The 20,348-nt window shown below is 39.9% G+C and overlaps 1 protein-coding gene and 1 long non-coding RNA gene across 6 annotated transcripts in view; one reads left to right on the forward strand and one right to left on the reverse strand.

Annotated features, from left to right (window-relative positions):
- On the forward strand, positions 1 to 20,268 carry LOC124280429. Its single transcript, XR_006899681.1, has 3 exons — positions 1 to 2,556; positions 5,643 to 5,649; positions 20,257 to 20,268. It is a non-coding gene; the product is annotated as an uncharacterized LOC124280429 (long non-coding RNA).
- Positions 1 to 20,348, reverse strand: part of LOC124280399 — a 37,440-nt gene that overhangs the window by 10,722 nt on the left and 6,370 nt on the right. Inside the window, exons 2-14 of one of the 5 annotated variants that reach the window (XM_046716362.1) lie at positions 20,041 to 20,154; positions 19,433 to 19,684; positions 18,927 to 19,062; positions 18,187 to 18,391; positions 17,959 to 18,105; positions 17,325 to 17,673; positions 16,629 to 16,935; positions 16,283 to 16,406; positions 15,872 to 16,075; positions 14,883 to 15,089; positions 14,571 to 14,721; positions 13,485 to 13,596; positions 12,183 to 12,635 (exon numbers count right to left, since the gene is read on the reverse strand). The exons of 1 other annotated variant lie outside the window; for it this stretch is intronic. In XM_046716362.1, the coding sequence (XP_046572318.1) occupies positions 12,386 to 12,635; positions 13,485 to 13,596; positions 14,571 to 14,721; positions 14,883 to 15,089; positions 15,872 to 16,075; positions 16,283 to 16,406; positions 16,629 to 16,935; positions 17,325 to 17,673; positions 17,959 to 18,105; positions 18,187 to 18,391; positions 18,927 to 19,062; positions 19,433 to 19,547 (2,307 nt within the window). In that variant the 5' untranslated portion in view covers positions 19,548 to 19,684; positions 20,041 to 20,154 and the 3' untranslated portion in view covers positions 12,183 to 12,385. Of the gene's footprint in view, positions 1 to 6,489; positions 6,595 to 7,337; positions 7,419 to 7,919; positions 8,136 to 12,182; positions 12,636 to 13,484; positions 13,597 to 14,570; positions 14,722 to 14,882; positions 15,090 to 15,871; positions 16,076 to 16,282; positions 16,407 to 16,628; positions 16,936 to 17,324; positions 17,674 to 17,958; positions 18,106 to 18,186; positions 18,392 to 18,926; positions 19,063 to 19,432; positions 19,685 to 20,040; positions 20,155 to 20,348 lie in introns of those variants that run through there. 3 more of the 5 variants (XM_046716328.1, XM_046716318.1, XM_046716338.1) reach the window with 3 other exon arrangements.

Below are 20,348 nucleotides of genomic sequence, written 5' to 3' on the forward strand. Positions count from 1 at the left end.
CGAAAGTAAGACTTGGAGGTATCATTATTTCCTCCCCTCACAATGTATGCCAACAGCAAATGCCATCATGGATGTATAATAAATTAAGTAAACGACTCATTAATGTGAACAACATCAAATGAATGAAGGTCGTATTTACTAACAAATATCAGCAAACTTGGAACTGACAATATAGCGACATGAATAATACTTTTTTGTCTGTAATTTCTTTTATAGCCCAGCTTATTCTGAAGGGTTGATGCGTCCACTTACTCAGTGACATACGTTGTTTAATGGTTTGACTCATTACTGTGAATGTGAATGTTATTCTTCATTACTTGTGTCTCAATACGTATAATTCACTATGCTCAGGTGAATGTGCACCTTTAGCAATATATGACAAGTAGGAAGAGCCCCCCAAAACGAACATCAAATACTCAACTGGTTGAGCAAACAGTAAAGCCGAATAATTTGGAAGCAGGATTAATGAACGCCGGTCTCATTGCTGTAATCGTGACTGCGAGTACCCATTTTTATCTTTGTTAGGTCAATCTCGGAATTTTAACATATGGGGGTTCTATTTCACCCTCCGCTTTTAAATTTGTCAATTTCTTACAAAAAGTATCAAAATCTGCAAAGCTTCTTTTGTGAGTTAACCCGCTCTTGGCATGAGTTATCACTATGTACAATCGATAGCGAACATATTACTTCATACGTTGCGGCTTGAAGAACTAGTACTGTTATCACGAACACAAACACGCACGTACGCACAAATTATTATGAAAAACTCCTTCTTACTGATCATAAGAGAGTTTAAGATTGACTCATTTGAGGGCAACAATTCATCAATACCAAGCTGAGATCAAAAAGTCAGTTAAAGGGTCCAAAGGGTTTTACATATTCACTGTAACATTACCACATTCAGCAAGGTCGTGATCGTAAAAGAACAAATGACGCCCAACAGTAATCCATACCGACCTCATCCGCTTGTACTTCATCTCCTGTTTAGTGACAGGTCGTATATTCGGGGCATGTTTCAACTCTTCTCAGCTACAGGATTCACCTTAAAATATTAGTCTACGTTTTACAGCTTTACCAAATTAACTTTGATGACTAATCAAAACTGTCTGTTTTCTCTTATAGCATATGATGCCGTTACGTGCCGTAACTGGGACAAATTCCGAATGTAATCCTCTTCAACAGCAAGGAACAAACGAAAACTATTTTATTATGGAAATGTACAGGATATTTGGACAACAGTAGTTATGCTGCTGTTGTCGATAATTCACAAACCTTGTTTCTTAATGATCCATTCAAATGTCCATACACTAAAGTTCACATGAATGCATGTGTTTTTTTCTGTCAGTGTGTCTTGTTAGTTTGTTTATATCTACAACAACATTTAGTTTGGATGTTTTTGGCATTATTTTCATGCTCGAATATGTATTTGAATGGGTGTTATGTCACTGTTACATTTTTCTAAATCCCTAATCCCTAAATAAGATATTATGTTTATCTAACGACACCTCTCATGACAATCGTAGTGTCGCAGTATCATTTGTTCACCTCAAGAATAAACAGCACAAAAAGTGATTTCAAGGCGGAAGTGTTTGCTCAGCCAACATGAATACAGCAATGTTATGAAATGTTACTCCATATATCTCTCTCTCAAGATTGTCAAATCCACTGGACCTGAAACTAGTCATGCATGCTGACACACGTCAGGGTGAAATACAAGTCAGTACCACGATAGTGTTGCAGTGTTCACACGGGTATAGATGTAGTTCCTCATACACAGATTGCATAACTAAACGACTAAACATACATTTGTAACTGACAAAAGTTGCACTATGGGTTTGTTAAATCACATCTATCAGCATAAATAATGCCACTATTTTCCTAAGGTATTAGCAATTATTAAGTTTCAGCGGCGGGCAGGTGTCGCCTAGGCGATTAGAAGCTGTAATCCCAGGTGTTTATGCAGAACATCGATCGAAACATCGGTGTCTCGTTGTTTTCATGCAAGTTTCATTTGAAAACATATAATACCTAATATACAATAAGAATAGACGAGAGGTTGTTCTCATCAACGAATGCTGTATCACCACACCTTGGAGGTGATGTCAGTCGCCGCCGAATGATACTTACGTTTATGGCATTGTACGTCTTGTTAACAGCGATCCCAATGTCTTTATGTAATCTAAATCTTTGCTTATGAACATATTGAACCCATCTTATGGCTTTGTACGACGACACAAGCATGAAAGGTGTTATACTCGATGGGGTTCCTGAACATGAAATCCAAATCTAAACAACTCCTCTCAAATATTGGTGGTTGAGCAGTAGAAGAAGTTCTACTGTGTTGCACCTATTATTTAGATGGTCCATAAAGCCACAAAGGTTCGGGTGGCAAACACTATTCAGCAAAAAACTTTCAGTATTATACCAGCTACTGAAGAGTTATTGAATTTGACGAATAACGCTAAAACATTATGTATGTTATTAAAACATGTCATCTAAAACATTTGCTCTTTTTACAGAATAACAATACAACTTACAAATGTAACATATATACATGTTGTAAAGGGGGTAGGGGAGCCAAAAATCCTCCATTCTGCTTCTATGACGTCATCAACCCCAAACAGTGTTTGGATATTCATTTTTAGCTTAATCGCCAGAGAGAACATCTCTTCTCCGTGAAAACCGTTCTATGCTCTTGACTCTACTGGTTCTGGTGGCTGTTTACCTCGAAGATAGACAATGCAAGCAGTTCACCGTGATATTCACACTTGTGATAAAGAGGCCCTGGTAAAACTTCAAAATCTGAGATGTCATTTACATCTGAGGGACGATGTCTGTGTGACAGCAAAGACATGGAATAGAGAACCAGAAATTCATGTGAGGAAGTACGAAGTATACCCGAGTGGCAAGTCCTACCCTACAAAACAAGGCATTGTCCTGAGTTTGAAACATTGACTGGAAGTGTCTAGTGTTCATGCGCAGCTAAAACAGCAGGGAAGGTACTCACACGACCATGTTGGAAGGATCATGTATGCTTCCTGGGACTACAATGGTATAAATGTGCGACAGTGGGAGAATGATCAGAAAAGTGGTAGTGGTACATATGTATTCTGTTGTCCACTACACAGCTGGTAGATTGAGTTACGTTTGACTTTGTGCCAGAACTGAAAGAGATGCTTCCGCGTATGCTTCAGGACGATCATCAGAATCAGATTGGGTACCTCATGTGTTCCTTCTGTAATCTAGTGACAACAGTCACTGGGTGTAAAGACAGTCTTGGCTTAGGCACTGTACTGTGCGGACGTGTTGCCACTGCTCTCCCATCTGGGATATGATGGATGTGTGAGGACATGAACCACTCGACAAGTCAAATGGCCCAGGCAGGATTTGTGTACTTAATCAGAGGGGACGCTTGCAAGTGTTTTCAATATAGTCTTGTTCTCAAGAACGGGGAAGTAGACGATGATCCCTGGGATGAACATGAAAATGGTCTCAATACAGTCCGTTTTCGGGCCTTGAGGGGAATACCTCAGGTAGAGATGGCCCGCTGGGGGTGTCATGTGGATTTACAGGTGTAACTAAGAGTGTGATATGCATTGTAAAATATTGTATATTTGTGAAACTGTTATTGGTAATAAATCAATCTTAAAATTATATCTGCATTGTCTGTCTATGTATAGTCTTTTGTCGATGTATAATTATAGGTTTACTCAAATACAAATCTCATTGAGATGCAAACCTCGATAGGAATAAGAGCTTGTTTTCTGGACTTATGGCTCGGTACGTGTTGAAACATTACGAGATTTTAAGGTTCATGTTAATGTTTCAAGACTTTGAGCAGATTCAACAAGATATCTTAGAAATGAACAGAGAACAGATTCTTGCCGACAATAGTATTATTAATCAGCTTTTAAAGGGAAGAATACCAGTGACTCGATATGAAAGACGTACGTCGTTTCCTTAGGAACAATGATAGAAATAGCTATCTAGCGGTGTTACGAAGATTAGTTTACCCCCTGTGGACTACAAATGGTATTTGGGAGAGTCCTTTTGCCAGTTACATGCCCATGGTAGCGTAAGTTTTGAAACCCAAATTTGTCAATGCGCTTAGAGATGAGGCCATTCAAACTGCCTGGTTGTTAGATAGAGCATTGGCTTTTTACAATTAGTACAATTACCATTGTTAGGTGTAGTGTAGCGGGAGGCTAGGACTATCTAGCAGTTATGTTATGCTGGACCCAAGAAGCGATACCTAGCTATTGAAACTGGATGTCAATTAAGACGTGGGTATTTGTATAAAAGGCCACTTCAGAGTGTTCAGTTTTAAATTGAAAGCATCAGTTAAAGTTTACCAAGCGTAGGTAGAACTAAAGGAAAATGGGGATTCATCGGTATGTAATTATGACATTTAAATACACAGCTATCACTGGACTATGTCCTCTCGTCATTTTGGTTTAAATACTATACCCGCGGAACATACAGAGCCATATTTCAAGAATACATAGTATTGTTACAGAGGACGTAAGTGGTAAACAGATTAACACCTTACTACGGATGTGTAGAATATAGTTTTAAGTTAACAAAAAGTTTCAAAGTATTCCAGTCGTTGGAGTTAAAAGCAGATATTTTAAATGATACAAATACAGGAAATCATGGAGGAAAGGACAGCGTGTTTGAGACAACCCTGGACAAAATCTGATAAGACGTGTCTTGAAAGAACATGTATCTTGGCACATGGCAACATTGTCAAATATTCGATTTGATATGATTTCAAACAATATCATGCAGCCCATTTCCATGTATATAATAAACTGAACATCAATGAAAACTCACAAGTCTAAAATTGTCCATATTTTCATCGAGATGAATTTCAGCATGACAATGATCAATGAATATAACTAACATGAAGTCCAGTTGAAAAAATCCTTTAGAAACAAATTCCTGTCCACAGTATGACTCTTAATTCCAAAATGCATCAACATGCAGCCACGCCATGAAAAAAGCGCGAATTTCATTCTGAAATCATACTGACTGCGACATTAAAAGCAGGTGTTTGAGAACCGATTCTCATTGCTTCACTAACGATTGGGAAACGAGGACAGAGATGCCGAGGTTAACACCTTAAGAAAGAGAACGTGTACTAGGCATGATTCAGGTTGGCACCAGCAGCAGGGATATTGCTTGACAACTTGGACTTGGCCACTCCACCATCGTTAGGCTAGTCGTAGACATCAGTAGACAGGCCGTGACCTTAAAGGACCTTAGCAACAACGTGTTACGACGCTCCATCAGGATCGCCATATTGACCTTGTCCATATCAGTGATTGAACACTGCCGACTGCCAGGACCTGTGCACTAGTTCAAGGTTGACGTGGGGGTCATCAGCGCTGACTCCATGCGACGCCGTCTACACGCTACAGGGCTCCATGCTCGAAGTCCTTACGTTGGACCAATTCTGACTGACAGACATCGTAATGAGCGTATACAATAGACCAGCATGCATTTTCAGTAAACGTTGCAACAATGGTATACAATAGACCAGCATGCATTTTCAGTAAACGTTGCAACAATGGCATAGTGTGGTAGTGACTGACGAGTCACGTCTTCATCTACGTAATGCTGACGGCCGATTACGTGTTTAGTGTAGACGTGATGAAGTGTGTGTGAGTGTGTGGTTCAGACAGACCTTTGGGTGGTGGGAGCGTCATGGTCTGGGTTGGAATAAATTACAATCTCAGGACTGCCTTCATGTCTGTCAAGGGAGAGTTAATGCCCTTTATTACCGTGATCAGATTCTTCAGGATCACATCGTATCTGTCTTCAATACTTCCATACTTTTCAACAGGACAACACACGGGCACACACAACAAGAATTTCCATGCAGTATCTGTCCCAGCAACACATCCAGGTTATTCATGGGCCAGCACAGTCGCCAGATGTATCCCTCATGGAGCACTTGTGGGACGAAATTGGTCAAAGTCTTTCGCGGCGACAACTGATGCGAAACATCTGGGACACTTGAAACTGCACTACTGCAGATGTGGTATGCCATCCTCAAGAACTCTATTCGGATGCTTATTGACTCAATGACGAGACGTTGAACTGCACGTGTCAATGAAAATGCAGTCACACGCGATATTGACTTTTCGATTTGTCCCCACATGTGTTTGATCTTTTCTGACTGTGGAACATTTTAATGAATGAGCGTCTTTCTGTGTTGTTGTTTTTGTCAGGCGTCCATCTGTTATTATCCACTCAAAAAATTCCATTCCTTAGACGTGCTTTTAATAATCTGAACTTTTATAAGTGGTACGTTTTCAATTATGTTCAGTATATGAAGCTAAATATCGATAATGAGACGCCATTTTGCAGCTGCCTAAACATCAATATATCTCACTTGCAATAGTCAAGAAAAGCCTTTGGTCTTTGAAACCTGTATGCTCCAGATGAATGCCCAGAGGCAGCGATAAAACAGAAGTGTTTTCTTACCCATTTGCTTCCAATCCTGTGCTGAAATTCCACGTTGCAAGTGAACAGATCCAGAACACTATACTGTATTGTACAGACATCATACTTCCTTTCTGTCGATGTTCACTGAGGGATAAGTAAGAACCACAGTGATCACATGGTTGACTTCAGAATTTTGTTATAATTTGAGTGACGCCGCATCCTTTTTTGATAATTGTACGTAAAGGAGTGAGTGAATACGGTTTTATGCCGCTTTTAGCAACATTACCACAACATCACAGCCGGGAACATCAGTAATAGGCTTTACACAGTGTACCCATGTGGGAAACCGAACCCCTGTTTTCGGCGTGACGAGCGAACACTTTATCCAGTAGGCTACCCTACCGACCCTGTACGTACCAGAACATTCCTGGGTTATCAAATGAGTTTCATCTCTTTAAGAACCTGAGGGTTTCTTCTAGGCAGTGAGAGCGAAATGCCGTTGCGACCGACAGTTGAAAAATAAGGGAAACGATGACATCTTTGTCACCCTGTCTATCACTCTGCAAGGTGCATAACCAACACCTGATGAACTCTGATCGCATAATCAAGATACTGTTTTTGAGTGGGGTACCCATGTCAAACAGACTGGGTTTGCACCATGAACTGGGGTTAGTCCAGACAAACACACTCAAGAAGCAGCCACATATTCACATGCACGCTGTAAACAACGCAGTAGTCTTCAACTCGACGTTAAACCACTACGTACGACATGACCCTCGTTTTCCAAATGAAACTTAAAAAATCACAAACTGCAGACATTCAATCAAGAGACAATTCACGATTTATCGTAACCACATTCAAGAATTCCTCAATGCATTTTAGCGTACGTTTTATGTAGCTGTGGAACCAAGCCCGACCGCAAACGAATAATGTCGATAGTCTTGATTCTAATCTGCTCATAATCTCGTCTGAAATATATAGTTTGTGAAATGTCATTTCAAAGTATTATACAAACACATTGACATATTGGTGGGGGGAGTGCACATATATCATGAAGTTCAAAGGTGTTGCGCAGTCCCACACCCCTCCTCTGAATCCCCTGATATGTCATATGAACACCTAATGTTATACCACATTGCTATCTACATGTGCGCCAAATGTTCACCAAATGTTACATTTGGTTCAAACAAAGCCATGGGCACAATGTGTGAAGCCCATTTCAGGTGTTCCTCGCCGTGATATTGCTGGAATATTGCTAAAAGCGGCGTAAAACCAAACTCACTCACTCACTCACTCACTCACTCAAACAAAGCCGAGTCATAAAATTTTGAAAATGGGGCTACACTATTTCTAAACTTCGGATTGGAAACTCTAATAGGATTCTAAAGTGTTGGTAACACGTACATCTATAATATGTACAAATATATGCATAGATAAAGAAAAATATACTTGTATACACATATACTTACTATAGCTGAAATGTTGTCACTCTTGTTTTTCTATACACATCCAAGCACCGTCTGCTTTCTGTGCATCTGTTACGACAGAGTTGCACTCGGGCTGCTGTACCCTGGGTTGTATACAGGTCTAACTGACTATGAGATTGTTGGTGCAAGACTTCTGTACCAGGAAGTCTTATATAATGCATGGGAAACTGCGGTTAACAAAGGCAGCATAGTATGGTGATACAACTGTACACGTTCAGCGTCCGTGTCAACTACACTCATGTTCAACACGACCTTGAAAAGGAAACTTGACACGACTGACATTTTCTTCTTTACATCTATCGGGACCAAATCGGTACACCTACTGAATACCGGATACCTACCAGCCATATTGTTTAGTGTCCCGTCCACATCCTATTATAGGAAAGCACGAGCATCAAAATATAAAAATTACCATTAAAATCTGATTATTTGGGACCACTTCCGGTAAGTAAAACTAACCAACGATTTTGAAAATGAAAGATAAGTTATAACAAATAAAAATATATGCATTTTGAAAAAGCGGAGCTGCGTGAATTTGAATTTTAAGCGATTGAGCATTGGAAAGTTCCTTAACACTAACCTAGCTTAACAAAAGAAGATATCCAAGTGCTAAAAAAGTAAGTACTCTAAGATAGTAAATTACTATAAAATCGAGACGCGTTGCGCACATTTTCCACAGTTCTAAAGTATTCAAGACAAATCAAGGCTGTGACTCTAACCTGTCGATTTGCCGCATCAGCGTGAGGAAAACACGTAATGAACGTCACATTGATCGTATAGGCCAACCGGAGGGGAGGAGAAGGCATCATTGTGTGGAGACACTTGCTTATTATCACAGGATCCCTCTACAAGGATTCCATCTGCGCATCGTTTCTGTTAAATCGTTTAAGTCGTATGCTTCATATTTCACTAGAAGTTTTTGATTTCAGCAGACATCTCAATGTTAAAAACTAAACATTGTTGATCTTTGTTTATTACTTTACAGCCAAAAATGAACATATCACAAATTACTTTTTTGCTAACCTGAAAGAGAATGCACAGGAAAATCTATAAATTGTAGCATTATTTTCCTCATTTTTAATTTTATTTTTCCTATTCCCAAAATAGATACTTCAACACAGTTAAAATCTTTACAGTACATTGTACTTAGATATGCATTCATTTAGTGAAATAAAATAAGCAGCTACACTTGTGGTGTTGAAATCCATTTCCCGGAGAGAAACAAGCATGGACAGTCACTCCTTGCGTCAGGCAACACGACATTATAACATACTTTACTACAAAGCTAGTGATATTTCAAATCGGATATTCCTACAATCTGCATGTATTTTACTTACTTGGCAACTTACACCTTCGTAACATACTCCTACTGAAGCATTTATTCAAAACAAAATGTCGGACTTAGAATTTGTAGTTATTGTACTGATGTTGCTGAGAATGATGGGTGACCGTTCGACAACTTGAATTCTATAAACAATACTGTATGCTCCAACATATAATTGCATATTTTCAAACAAGCTGTAACGCTCTAGTTCTCGGTTGTAAGAACAACCGAGAATTGTGTACCCAAACAAAGCCACCATTGAAGACATCTTGCCAAACGCTGTCGATACCATTTTACAACAATAAGCCGTTTCGCGATGTCAAACGAGATTCACCTCCGTGGTATGTGTCCCTGAATAATAGTATTATATAGTCTAGCGTCGCTAACAAGGAAGTTTAAAGTTAAACGATTGGACCCCTTGTTACTGGCTGTGTCAGTGTCAGCGTCATTGTTATATTAATAGCGCCCATCAACTAGGAAGTTCAAACAATGTGGCTCAGTTGCCATCGATGTTCATAACATTGCACAAAATGTTCCACGAAACTTCAATCTTCTCATGTACATGCTTCGCTGATTATATGATGTATAGCTGTCTGAAGACCCAGTATGTGTATTGTAGCGACATACGTTATTTTCAAGTAGACGGATGTGCGATCCATGTACATGTTTTAATGACTTAATCATCGTTTTAAAGTGTCGTAATTTCATTCTTGTCCATCTTGACCCTTTGAATGGTCACGCGATCAACACAGGAGCATGTGATCAACACTCTGGAAGTTAAGCTTATCTTTTGATATGTGTATTATAATGTAGGCAAAATGAGTTACCTTCCAAGCGCACCGGCTTAGATCTAGTTGTGAATCTTGCATTACAATGCTATGTTGAAATGCTGAAATTGGGAATTTATACCAAACCACTACTACTGCATGTGCTCTGAACCTGAGACTATCTTGATGACAAGTTTGTTGTCTACTCGAGGTAAACGATAATGACACAGACACAACACACATGTACTTGTATGATGGGTTGGGTGTGACAGTGATGAGGATAGATCCGCTAAGCACCACTATTTCCAGCTAGCCTTATTCTTCTACAGCCACAAGCTGCATCAGATCCCAATTAATGGATTAAAAAATACACTGAACTAATTGGATGTTCTTGATAAAATGCGGCCGCTAGTTGACAGGATTCAGTTGTATTGATTTGTCATCAGTCGGACCAACCTTCTTGTAAACCAAGTGTTGTCCTACTGGCTTCTAGTATCCTGGCGTCTCATTGCAGGCATGTCATACATAATCCTGGGTTCGAACCCAAGACGCTCCCTGTGTTTGATTCTGGTATCTTACATGTACTTTTTGTTGTGTTGTGTTTACCATCATACTTGTTAATATTATCTGTTCTTGTTTATAAAGTGGTGCGCACGCTATGACGTTTGCATGTGTTATCTGTGAGATATTTAATGTACTATTCGCATGGCAACACAACAGAATGCACAAAAGTAACTAAATATATAACGAATGAGGAAACATAGCTGTTTATTAATGCAGTAAAATGCAAGATATTTGCACCACCAAATTCCACCCCATTATGTTGCCTTCTGTGTATGCATTACCATCGATTCTGTCCAGGAAGAGATATGGATGAGAGGTCTACGTGGTGCACGACGTGAATGAGTGTACCGTTTGTTTCCCTAAAACTGTTCTTGAATGAAAACGTGGATAACTATTAAGTCGCCAGACACATAAGACGAGTCTCTCTGAGTGTTAACATACCTGCTCGATTGTGCAATACAGAGCCCAGCGACTCATATGCTTTTACAGTCTGTTGTGTTTATCTAGAGATGTTGTGTACTTCTGACGTTTTCACGAGTAAAAAAAAATACAAGTAAAGCACAGAACAGTTTAATAGCTCCAAAAGAACACCCAAATAAAACCAACAGTGGTACAGTGAGTGTATATGTAATATATCATACAGTATGTATCATGGTTGTTGTCTCCAACAGCAGATTGATTGATTGCATAGTATACAGACATTCTACAAACGTCTCGATTGGCAAATTATTATGTGAAATGTCCTTAAATACATTCTTATCAAACCTACAGAACAAATGTAAACTAAAATTAAGCTTGATAACGTTTTATCTCTCCAATTTAAAAAAGAGAATTCTTTTGACACGTAGATCGAGCCATGACGTCGAGGAAATAGATGGGTTATACACACTTCTGACAATAAAACACCATTAACAATAATATAGGTGTTGTTATAAGACAAGAAATAAAAAAAACCAAGCTATCCAGTAAGCTACAGTGATGCATGCTGTGATGCCGATGAATGTGATAACAAAGAGATGACTGGTGGTCCATGGTGACAATCACTGGATTATCTAGAAAGGAAAGTGAAAGGCTAACTATGTCACGTGTAAACCACAGATGAATATATACCAGGTAGTGTTTCTACGAATTCAAGGAAGGTTACACCTGTGACGCGAATATGTTAATACAAGAGTAGGCATGAATAGCGCGCTGCAATAATACTATAAACATTGTATCAAATTAATCTAGTTATATTAGTTTGTTGCAAACCCATATCCCAACTGCATGAAAATATATCACTTCGGACAATTTTAATTCTGCACTAGATAATCCAGTGATTGACCGTCGTCAGGTTACGACGTTTCATCAACATCTGTGTTTTGTTTTGTTTAATGTATGTTTCATGTTTCGTGCTTCACGCAACACCCACCAATATTATAGTTATATAACGGTAACGGTAGAGTAACTGAGTATCGATCAGCGGAATATGGATTCGATGACACGCATCAAAAAGGTCGATAAGCCTGGGGGACGGTGAGGTAGCCTAGTGATTAAAGCGTTCGCTCGTTACGTCGAAGATCCGGGTTCGAATCTCCACATGGTTACAATGTGTGAAGTCCATTTCTAGTGTCCCCCGCCGTGATATTGCTGGAATATTGCTATAAGCGGTGTAAAACTAAAGTCAATCAATCAGTCTGACTACCTGAACCCGTCAGTCGTCTATGACAGGCATGGGCGGCTTAGTTTTTCTTATAAAAGATTTCTGTATGTCTTAAAAAGGTTTACGCATATGGGTTATGTGCGACTATGGGTTATGTGGTAACACGCGGTGGTTCGCCAATGTTCAGGTACATCGGGTTTTCAAGAGCTTCATATATGTTTGTTTCTTTCGCCCGACAAGTCTGTATAGAACAGTATGGTTCTTGACCAGCTCCTCCATCGCGTGCGTTGACATCCAGCTTGTCATACGTCGTGTCTTCAGGTTTTGTCTCTGTAGACTTCGCGTTTTCAGATGGCCCCGTGTTGTAGTACACAGTTTGGTCAGAGATCTTTGGTTGGCCTCTGAAATACATAACCGCCATGGCCAATATATGTACATCACAGGACTCACTCAAACAAATACAACAGTTCATAAATAAATACAGATCAATTCATTCTGTCAAACCTCAATTTACAAATACAGTAAACAAATCCAAAGTATATATAACTCCCCAAAACTATGTATTATGTTCTGGAACATGTTTTCACTAGTTAAACACAATGCCAAATCATTTCCCACTTTTAAATGGCACATGATAAAACTGCCTATGTATTGTCTGACGCATGAACTTAATTTCGCAAAATACCAATAATATTCAATCCGGTTTACTTAGATTATAATGACGGTAGATGGTTGGCAAATGATATCCTTTTTGAGACTATGCCTTAGTCGCAAAAAAAACCCACTAATTCAAGTAAATAGTGGTTGAAGGAGTTAAAATTTTACATCGCCGTAAAGCAGTTGCTTGAGTATCACAGATCAGGTGTAAATCAAACTAATTCAATATTAAGAAATATTACCTACTCGGATTTTTATTTTGTATAAATTAACACCCAGCTATAGGCCACTAGCAACCAAAGTTAGACCACCTTCCCGGGGATCAAGGGGACTTACGGTACTTCTGGTTCCTACATGATTCCTGGGAGGATTTATGTCAGCACTTTGGCCACCAGTGGCTGTTTGGTTACTTACCAGTTGGACTCACGTGTCTTTAAGTAAGTAATTTATTGAGCAGGCAGACACTACTAAGGTAAATGGAGTTTGAAAATAGATCAGCCATCAGTATTGGAACGGTTATTCAAACGTCACATCAATTTAATCGAACTGGGTTTCATATCGAGAGTGCCAGGTATTCCTGGAAAGTACAGTACCTTCGTTTCCTCCTCCAGACAACAACTCCAACGACAATGCCGGCAACTGCAACGACAGCGGACGCAGTAACCGACACCACCAGTACAAGATTTTGTCCGTTCAATGGACTACCTGAAAGAAGATGCTCCGATATGAGAATTCCATAGCTTGATATTTAACATTATCACGTATTATTTCTATTACGAATTCTTGTTGTCAAAATCATTACAATTATTTATTGTTGTAAACATTGAAATGATAGTAATAAAAAGATGTGGGCCTAGAAAGGGAATAAAAGTACATTACCCATTTAAGGCTAACCGTCGGAAGATGGTTAAATTCTGAGTTACAGATCGACATGAACAAAGCTGCCCTACAATGCCGCAGCTCATTTAAGTCTTCCTCCTGTACATAAACCAACCAAACTGGAGATCGGACGCGCTATAAGGGGAGGTACAGAACCCGCCTGAAAATATGTTGGACGAAACAATGAATTTCCAAACTTCTAGAGTGTGCGAAAGCAGCATGCGAACCAGGAATTCAACAAATTAATTAAATCCGGTGTTTAAAAAACCCAAAAACAGTTCGAGAGAAAGTTAACTGAAACAAGAAGAATATGCCCTGGATAGACCTTTCCAGGGCCATGTGATATCCAAAACTGATCTTGATTCTGGAAATGTCAAACTATGTCTTCCAAAGAAACGATTTGACTGACGCTAAAGACGTCTGCCCTTGTGTCTGAATACAAATATACACAATAACAAATCTTCACAGGGTGTTTGACTAGTCTCCTGTCCTCCTACTGTTTTTCCAAGGATATAATTCATAGAAAGCAGAAGATAGCAAAGAAGGGGTCTTGGGCTTGAAAGGATCATCTTCTGGTACAAAGTACAATTTAGGAATAGGTCTATATTCACTTGAAGACAAATTCTACCAACAAGCCTGATCTTGTCCCTTTTGACAAAGCCAATGAATTAATAATTTTCTGTCCCTATTTCAGGTCCCATTATTCTCGGTGCACTTTGTTTGTTATCTCCTGATCTCTTGGGAAGAGAACTGTTTGAGCCCTCGAAATAGAGTGAGGAAGGATATCAGGTCTGACATACTTTCGACAGGAGAGGACTTGCACGTCTCCACACCATCTGAACAAACGGCATCGCTTCTCTGCTGAGCTTCATCATAAGCAACCACAGTTATGTAAAAATTTCCACAAGACGGCGCTGTCCATGTGGCTTCAGAAGTGCGTGTTGGTTCCATCTGCCATCAGAAGAGTATCACCATAGTACTACTCGTTATGTACCCCAATAGTGCTTAGACATGTGAAAGCAAACTTGGGAAGAACGGGTTTTTTTTCCGAAATTACTATGTATTTTCTTTATATATCTACATGTGTCAAAATTACATGAGGAGGGACTAACGTTTGGGGTTTTGTTGAGGTCAAACACGTGTCCCTGTAAACATCTTGGTCCGAACGTGTACTGGTACAAGGCAATTGCACTCTCTTTGTCAAAGAATCCTTCCCAGTGGGCGTGGAGCTGTAGACTGTCCTGGTAGTCCACTTCCGGCTGTCCAGACTGACCATCGTGGACAACGCCTGGTTGAGGGGGACTCCCAGATACTTGGATCTAAACAGACAGTGAATGCTGAGTTTCAATAGCCTATCATTTCCATTGAAGCATATGTTTACAGAGCCAGGGTGCATTCTGTGTAAATGGTCAAATGGCAAAGTCGCATTAATCCCAAATAATACAAAAACGAACAAACCCAAACTAAGCATATACATTACCTCAGTACTACACCGATATGTTTGCCAAATGTGTTAAACCTTTGTGCAAACAGTAGCCCACGCCCACTCACTCTTAAACTTGCAAAATGTGTTATGCTATCATGTGATTAAATAAGAACCAAGGTATCCTTGTATAGATTGAGGGACCAATGGTTCATGTTTGTGAAATGATAGTTTTAACGTTAAAGCTTGAAATACATAACTCCTGAGCCAAAATTGCATGTAACACATGTTATTACTGTGCAAACACTGCCCCTCATCATGATGTTATCATTCTCATTTAAGTTTGAATATAATGTTAATCCGTAACACTGAATTTAGGAACTACACTGGATTTAACAAACATATTTAACAGACTTGCCTCGACTATCGGGGTCAGAGATTTGTCCCGTGAAGGTTCCTACATCCGTAATGTAACTGGTCTGTCTAGTTATGATCCCTTTTCTCAAAAGCTCTATAATAAGCCCTTTTTGACAACTGATCAGAGTCGGTGTTTCTGTGGGTTAGGTTGTACTCGAGCACAAGTGGCGAAATTGTTAGTTCAACTCTGTGGCACGGGTCATGTTACATACTCAAATTAATGACAGGTGTGAGCTCATGTATGAGTTTAGCCATTTATACCTTTACTTCCTGTTCAGTTTTGAGTTTAGCATGATTTGTAGCTGTGACTTGAAACCAGTAATCCTTTCCTTCAGCCAACTTGACGTCCCTCATGTCTGCTAGGGCTGGTTTCACTTGGAAGTGGGGGTGATAACATGTGCCAGCTGGAGTACAATAACAGTTACCATCCCTTGCATCATGCATGGTGTTGCAGTCATCCAGAGTCTGGAATCATTCATTCATTAAAACATCAAACTTGATGACATTTCAATGGAGTTTTACCCATATAATAGTTATTACTGTGTATTGAGGTTCACTGGTTCGAAATGCAAAGTCCATGAGTAATAATGGTAAAAATACAGATGTGTTAGTTGCTTTTGTCTTCGTCCCATTGACATAAATTCTGACCAGCAAGAGGAAACATTCACTTACACGATAGACCTGAGTAGAAATCCACTTTACAGATAACACCATATCTTCATCTTGCCGTTTTTGTACGATTCTCCATTGCACCGTTTCCACTCCACTGTGTCCATCGTACACATCGAACTCAAATCTAGAATCAGATAGAGATATGCTTCATGAAGTGCTTCAATTTGTTTCAGATTTATGTTCGCAAATATCATTATTACACATCATTCTACTTATTATATAGTCTCTTTACACAACGTTAAAACCTTCAGGATAAGGTCGTGTATGCTGGTACGCCGTGACGTTTGCATCATTAAGATGAAAATGGCGAATTGTGAAATGTCGAAACTACTTTCAACATTCTTACATAACGTCATGAAGTTCCTCCAACCGATGCATACTGATGTTGAGACTGCCGCTTCTGTTTAGCCAAAGGTTCTCTATGACTGGAGGTGATGTGTCGATATGGACTGTCACCTGTTCTTCAAGGAATTCCCGTCTGATGTCATAGGCTCGCACCCAGAAGCGTACAGTGTCCCCGTCCACTAGTGAGGGTGTTATGGTCTGTGACTGACTCAAACCTTGACTAGTGAACAGGTTAACAGCTGGTGGACTGTTGATGGACGACCCTCCTTGGTGGTCGACTTTGTAAGATGTGAGGAAGCGTGTGATGCCTAGAACAGATCCCACATCTCAGCATGTGACCTAGTTGTGTTAAGAGTATCCAACTATCATTTTCGTATTGAGTGGAGGATTGTGTTTAGTTTTCCACTGTTAAGCAATATTTCAGCAGTAGCACCGCGGGGACACCAGGAATAGGCTTCTCACATTGTACAGATGTGGGCATTCGAACCTGGGTCTTTGGCATGAGGAGCGAAGGCTTTAACCACAAGGCTACCCTACATCCCTGTCATATGGAAACATGCGTTTCAATGAGGTGACAATCTGCATTTACTCTGAATTATGCCGCGCGTGATTCTCTGTACAATTCATGATTTTTAATCATTTATCTAAGGGAACCAAAGGCTAACTAATATGTCTTGAATTCGAGTACACCACATACCTTGAGCATTTCTGACTTCACCTGTATCTCTGCTTCCATCGTTATCATCATAGTCCGAACTGATGTCACCCAGAGAAGCTACACCAAAGAGCCACTTGTTGTTGTGGTGGACGGTGTTGATGTATCTGTTGGTCCAGTCTACTGTCACTGATGATGACGTAGTTTGCCACGCTGATGTTGCTGGTGATGCTGTTGTCACACGGAGAGATGTATTTACCAGTGTTGTCACAGTCGAAGTACCATCATATATCACTATTCTTCTGGTACTTCTGTGATTACCTCCCTTGTCATAGGCAGATAGGACAACCGAGTACACGCCCGCCGTAGTCAGTGTGTAGCTGTTGGACGTCTGAAACATGTACATATGAAAACAATACATACGTCAGTAAAGTGAACACGTGACCACACACCGAGACAATTCACCTTTCAAGATCTTTGAAACGATGAATCAAGTGGCAGACTTTTTCTGCATATTTATTATCACCAGGATTTGTAAAAGAAATGCACGCACACGCATGCACTATCACACGACCACATGTATGCATGTATAAATTAACATTTACTTTTTTCAAGCATCTAATCAATCATAAGTTAAGCTAATTAAATATTTGAACTACATCAATGAATCCCTCACAGTTGAGCTTGTCAAGGTTGTAGTGTCAACACGACGCTTATCTCTGAGTACATCCCCAACAGCGTGGAGTTCATACACGTCCCTCACAAAGTGGTCGACTCCTGCATCAGCATCTGACCAGCCACTCCAGCGGAGGTTCACTGTGGGCTGAAACAAGTCATGGAATCATCTCCCTGCCTGTAAACCATCAACATCGGGTGTGAAACATAACTGTGGTCATATACTTACAGTCTTGATAACATCGGGAACAGTCAGCATGCTGCCAACACAGGCAGTAGTACCAGTACAGTGATAGGGATCCACCAGGTCTATGGACACAGTAAAGGTGTGGGTCTGTGTGGCACCGTTGTAGTAGTAGGTCGCTAGTGTGTTACTCTCCTTGTCCCGGACCTTCACATACCCTCCATTACTTGTTGAATAAGTGAATTTGATACTGAAAATATCATTAATATGAAAATATTTTGAAAATCATAATTATGATCGACATTATATGCATTGATACACAGTAGTACTGTATTTCGCCAAAGTACTGTTAAAAAGCGGGAAATGTAATCAAAAGTAACCAAGTAAACGGTTCGTTAGCATACTGTGCATTTGTGATGTAAAGTGAACAGTGTCTATGTTATTTCGACACAGGTTCCTAACATCTGGGCACTTAAACCTCAGTGATTACGTATTGAAGTTATTTCTGTGAATTGACGAATGTAAACACGAACAGAACTTCTATATTTAGAAGCTTTTGTTACACATTTACAAATGAATGTCCATAGTAACATTTACAAAAGGCATTATCACCATGATTACCACGGAAACGAACATAAAACAACTAACGTCATAACATAACCGTACGGTGAGAAACCACAAAGCAACAGTAACAATCAAATGCCCATCTTGTCAGACATAGTCTGAGCTGTACCCTTAATTTACAGAGCACATCTTTCAACCATATCCATCTGCCCAGAACTCACACATCTCTGTGTTGGAAGGGTAGAGGAAGTACAGACGTCCCTGGTGAGTTTCCTTCACAGGTGTACAGGTCTGTGTCCGGGCTGCTTCGGTTGACTCCTCCACAGTTATAGACCTTAGTGGAGACAACACCTGCACCTTGGTACAACAACACAGTCAGGTGAGTGAATAATGGTTTTCAGAGGGATGATCTCAATATCAGTAAAACATCAGTTAGATGATTCAGGATATCCTCACCTTCTGGCCAACACATGGTGTTATCCCTGTTTGATGGGGATTAAACAAAACATGCTCGTGATATAGTCGGAATTGTTCAGTAGATTCTACTTCATACTGTATTTATATATTTACCACATCGGGATGGTACATACCGTTGCAAAGCCATTTGAAGATTACTATATTATTATACCTAATGCGTTAGAAAACAGGTTCCATCTTTGAATGCATGAATAAGCTCTGCAACAAAACGTTTTATTGTGCATATTCAATTTGTGCCCTTCTGAAATACCTCTCTTTAGTTTGAATGTAGCAGAACCACTGACAATTCCCACACGGAAGTCTTCAATGAATGCATGTCTGGATGGAGATACCATTTTGTATTCTGCCGTAAACTTGTAGTACATTCTGGATGGAGAGTTGATGTTTGACCAGCTGGTGGACTGAGATGGACCACTGTTGATGTTGGGAGGTGCCTCTGTCGTGTCGCCGTTGCTGGCGGTCAGTCTCAGGAGGTTGAAGTGTATTGTGGGCTTCGTTACAACTGTAACATACACGTACATATATACGAACAATAAGATAGGCGATAGTGCAACAGATTTACGATTTCGTTGATATTTCCAGGTCAAAACTTATATGCATATGGCGTCCATTTGATTTCGACAAATGAAGAGGTACAATCATAGGAAGTGCTTGAATATATTATGTCACTGGCAGTAAATGACGTGTCGAATATCCACTGAGACTGATCCAAACAATCCAGAAACAAAACAACACGGAAAAGTACATGAATGAATCACTGAAAACCAATGATGACATCAGGTCTTGTCTGAAGGTAAGCATGTCTTGCGCCACTGGCAACGCCCGCCATTCACACACAAAGTTGGGGCGTTAACTCACTTGTCTGGCAATGTTTCCCTGTGAAGCCGCTGGAGCAGGCACAGTTACTGGCGTACTCGTTCCTGCAGGTCCCAGGATATCACCGGGTGCTGTCACTCCGCCACGAACACGCCTCTGTAGACACAGATGTAGGACTGGTAGGATGTTGAGATAAACATCTATAGGTAAACCCAGCTTAGGTATTGAAGACTGGCGAAAAGTAGAACTCCTCCATAGTATGATTCAAATATACCCTCGAGATGTAAAATATTTTAAGATTTTTTGATGAAGTTGAAAATATTACCAACTGGTAATACAGTGGACATATT

The sequence above is a fragment of the Haliotis rubra genome, unplaced genomic scaffold (assembly GCF_003918875.1).
Source record: "Haliotis rubra isolate DU_JTF1 unplaced genomic scaffold, ASM391887v1 Scf1077, whole genome shotgun sequence".
Taxonomy (NCBI): domain Eukaryota; kingdom Metazoa; phylum Mollusca; class Gastropoda; order Lepetellida; family Haliotidae; genus Haliotis; species Haliotis rubra.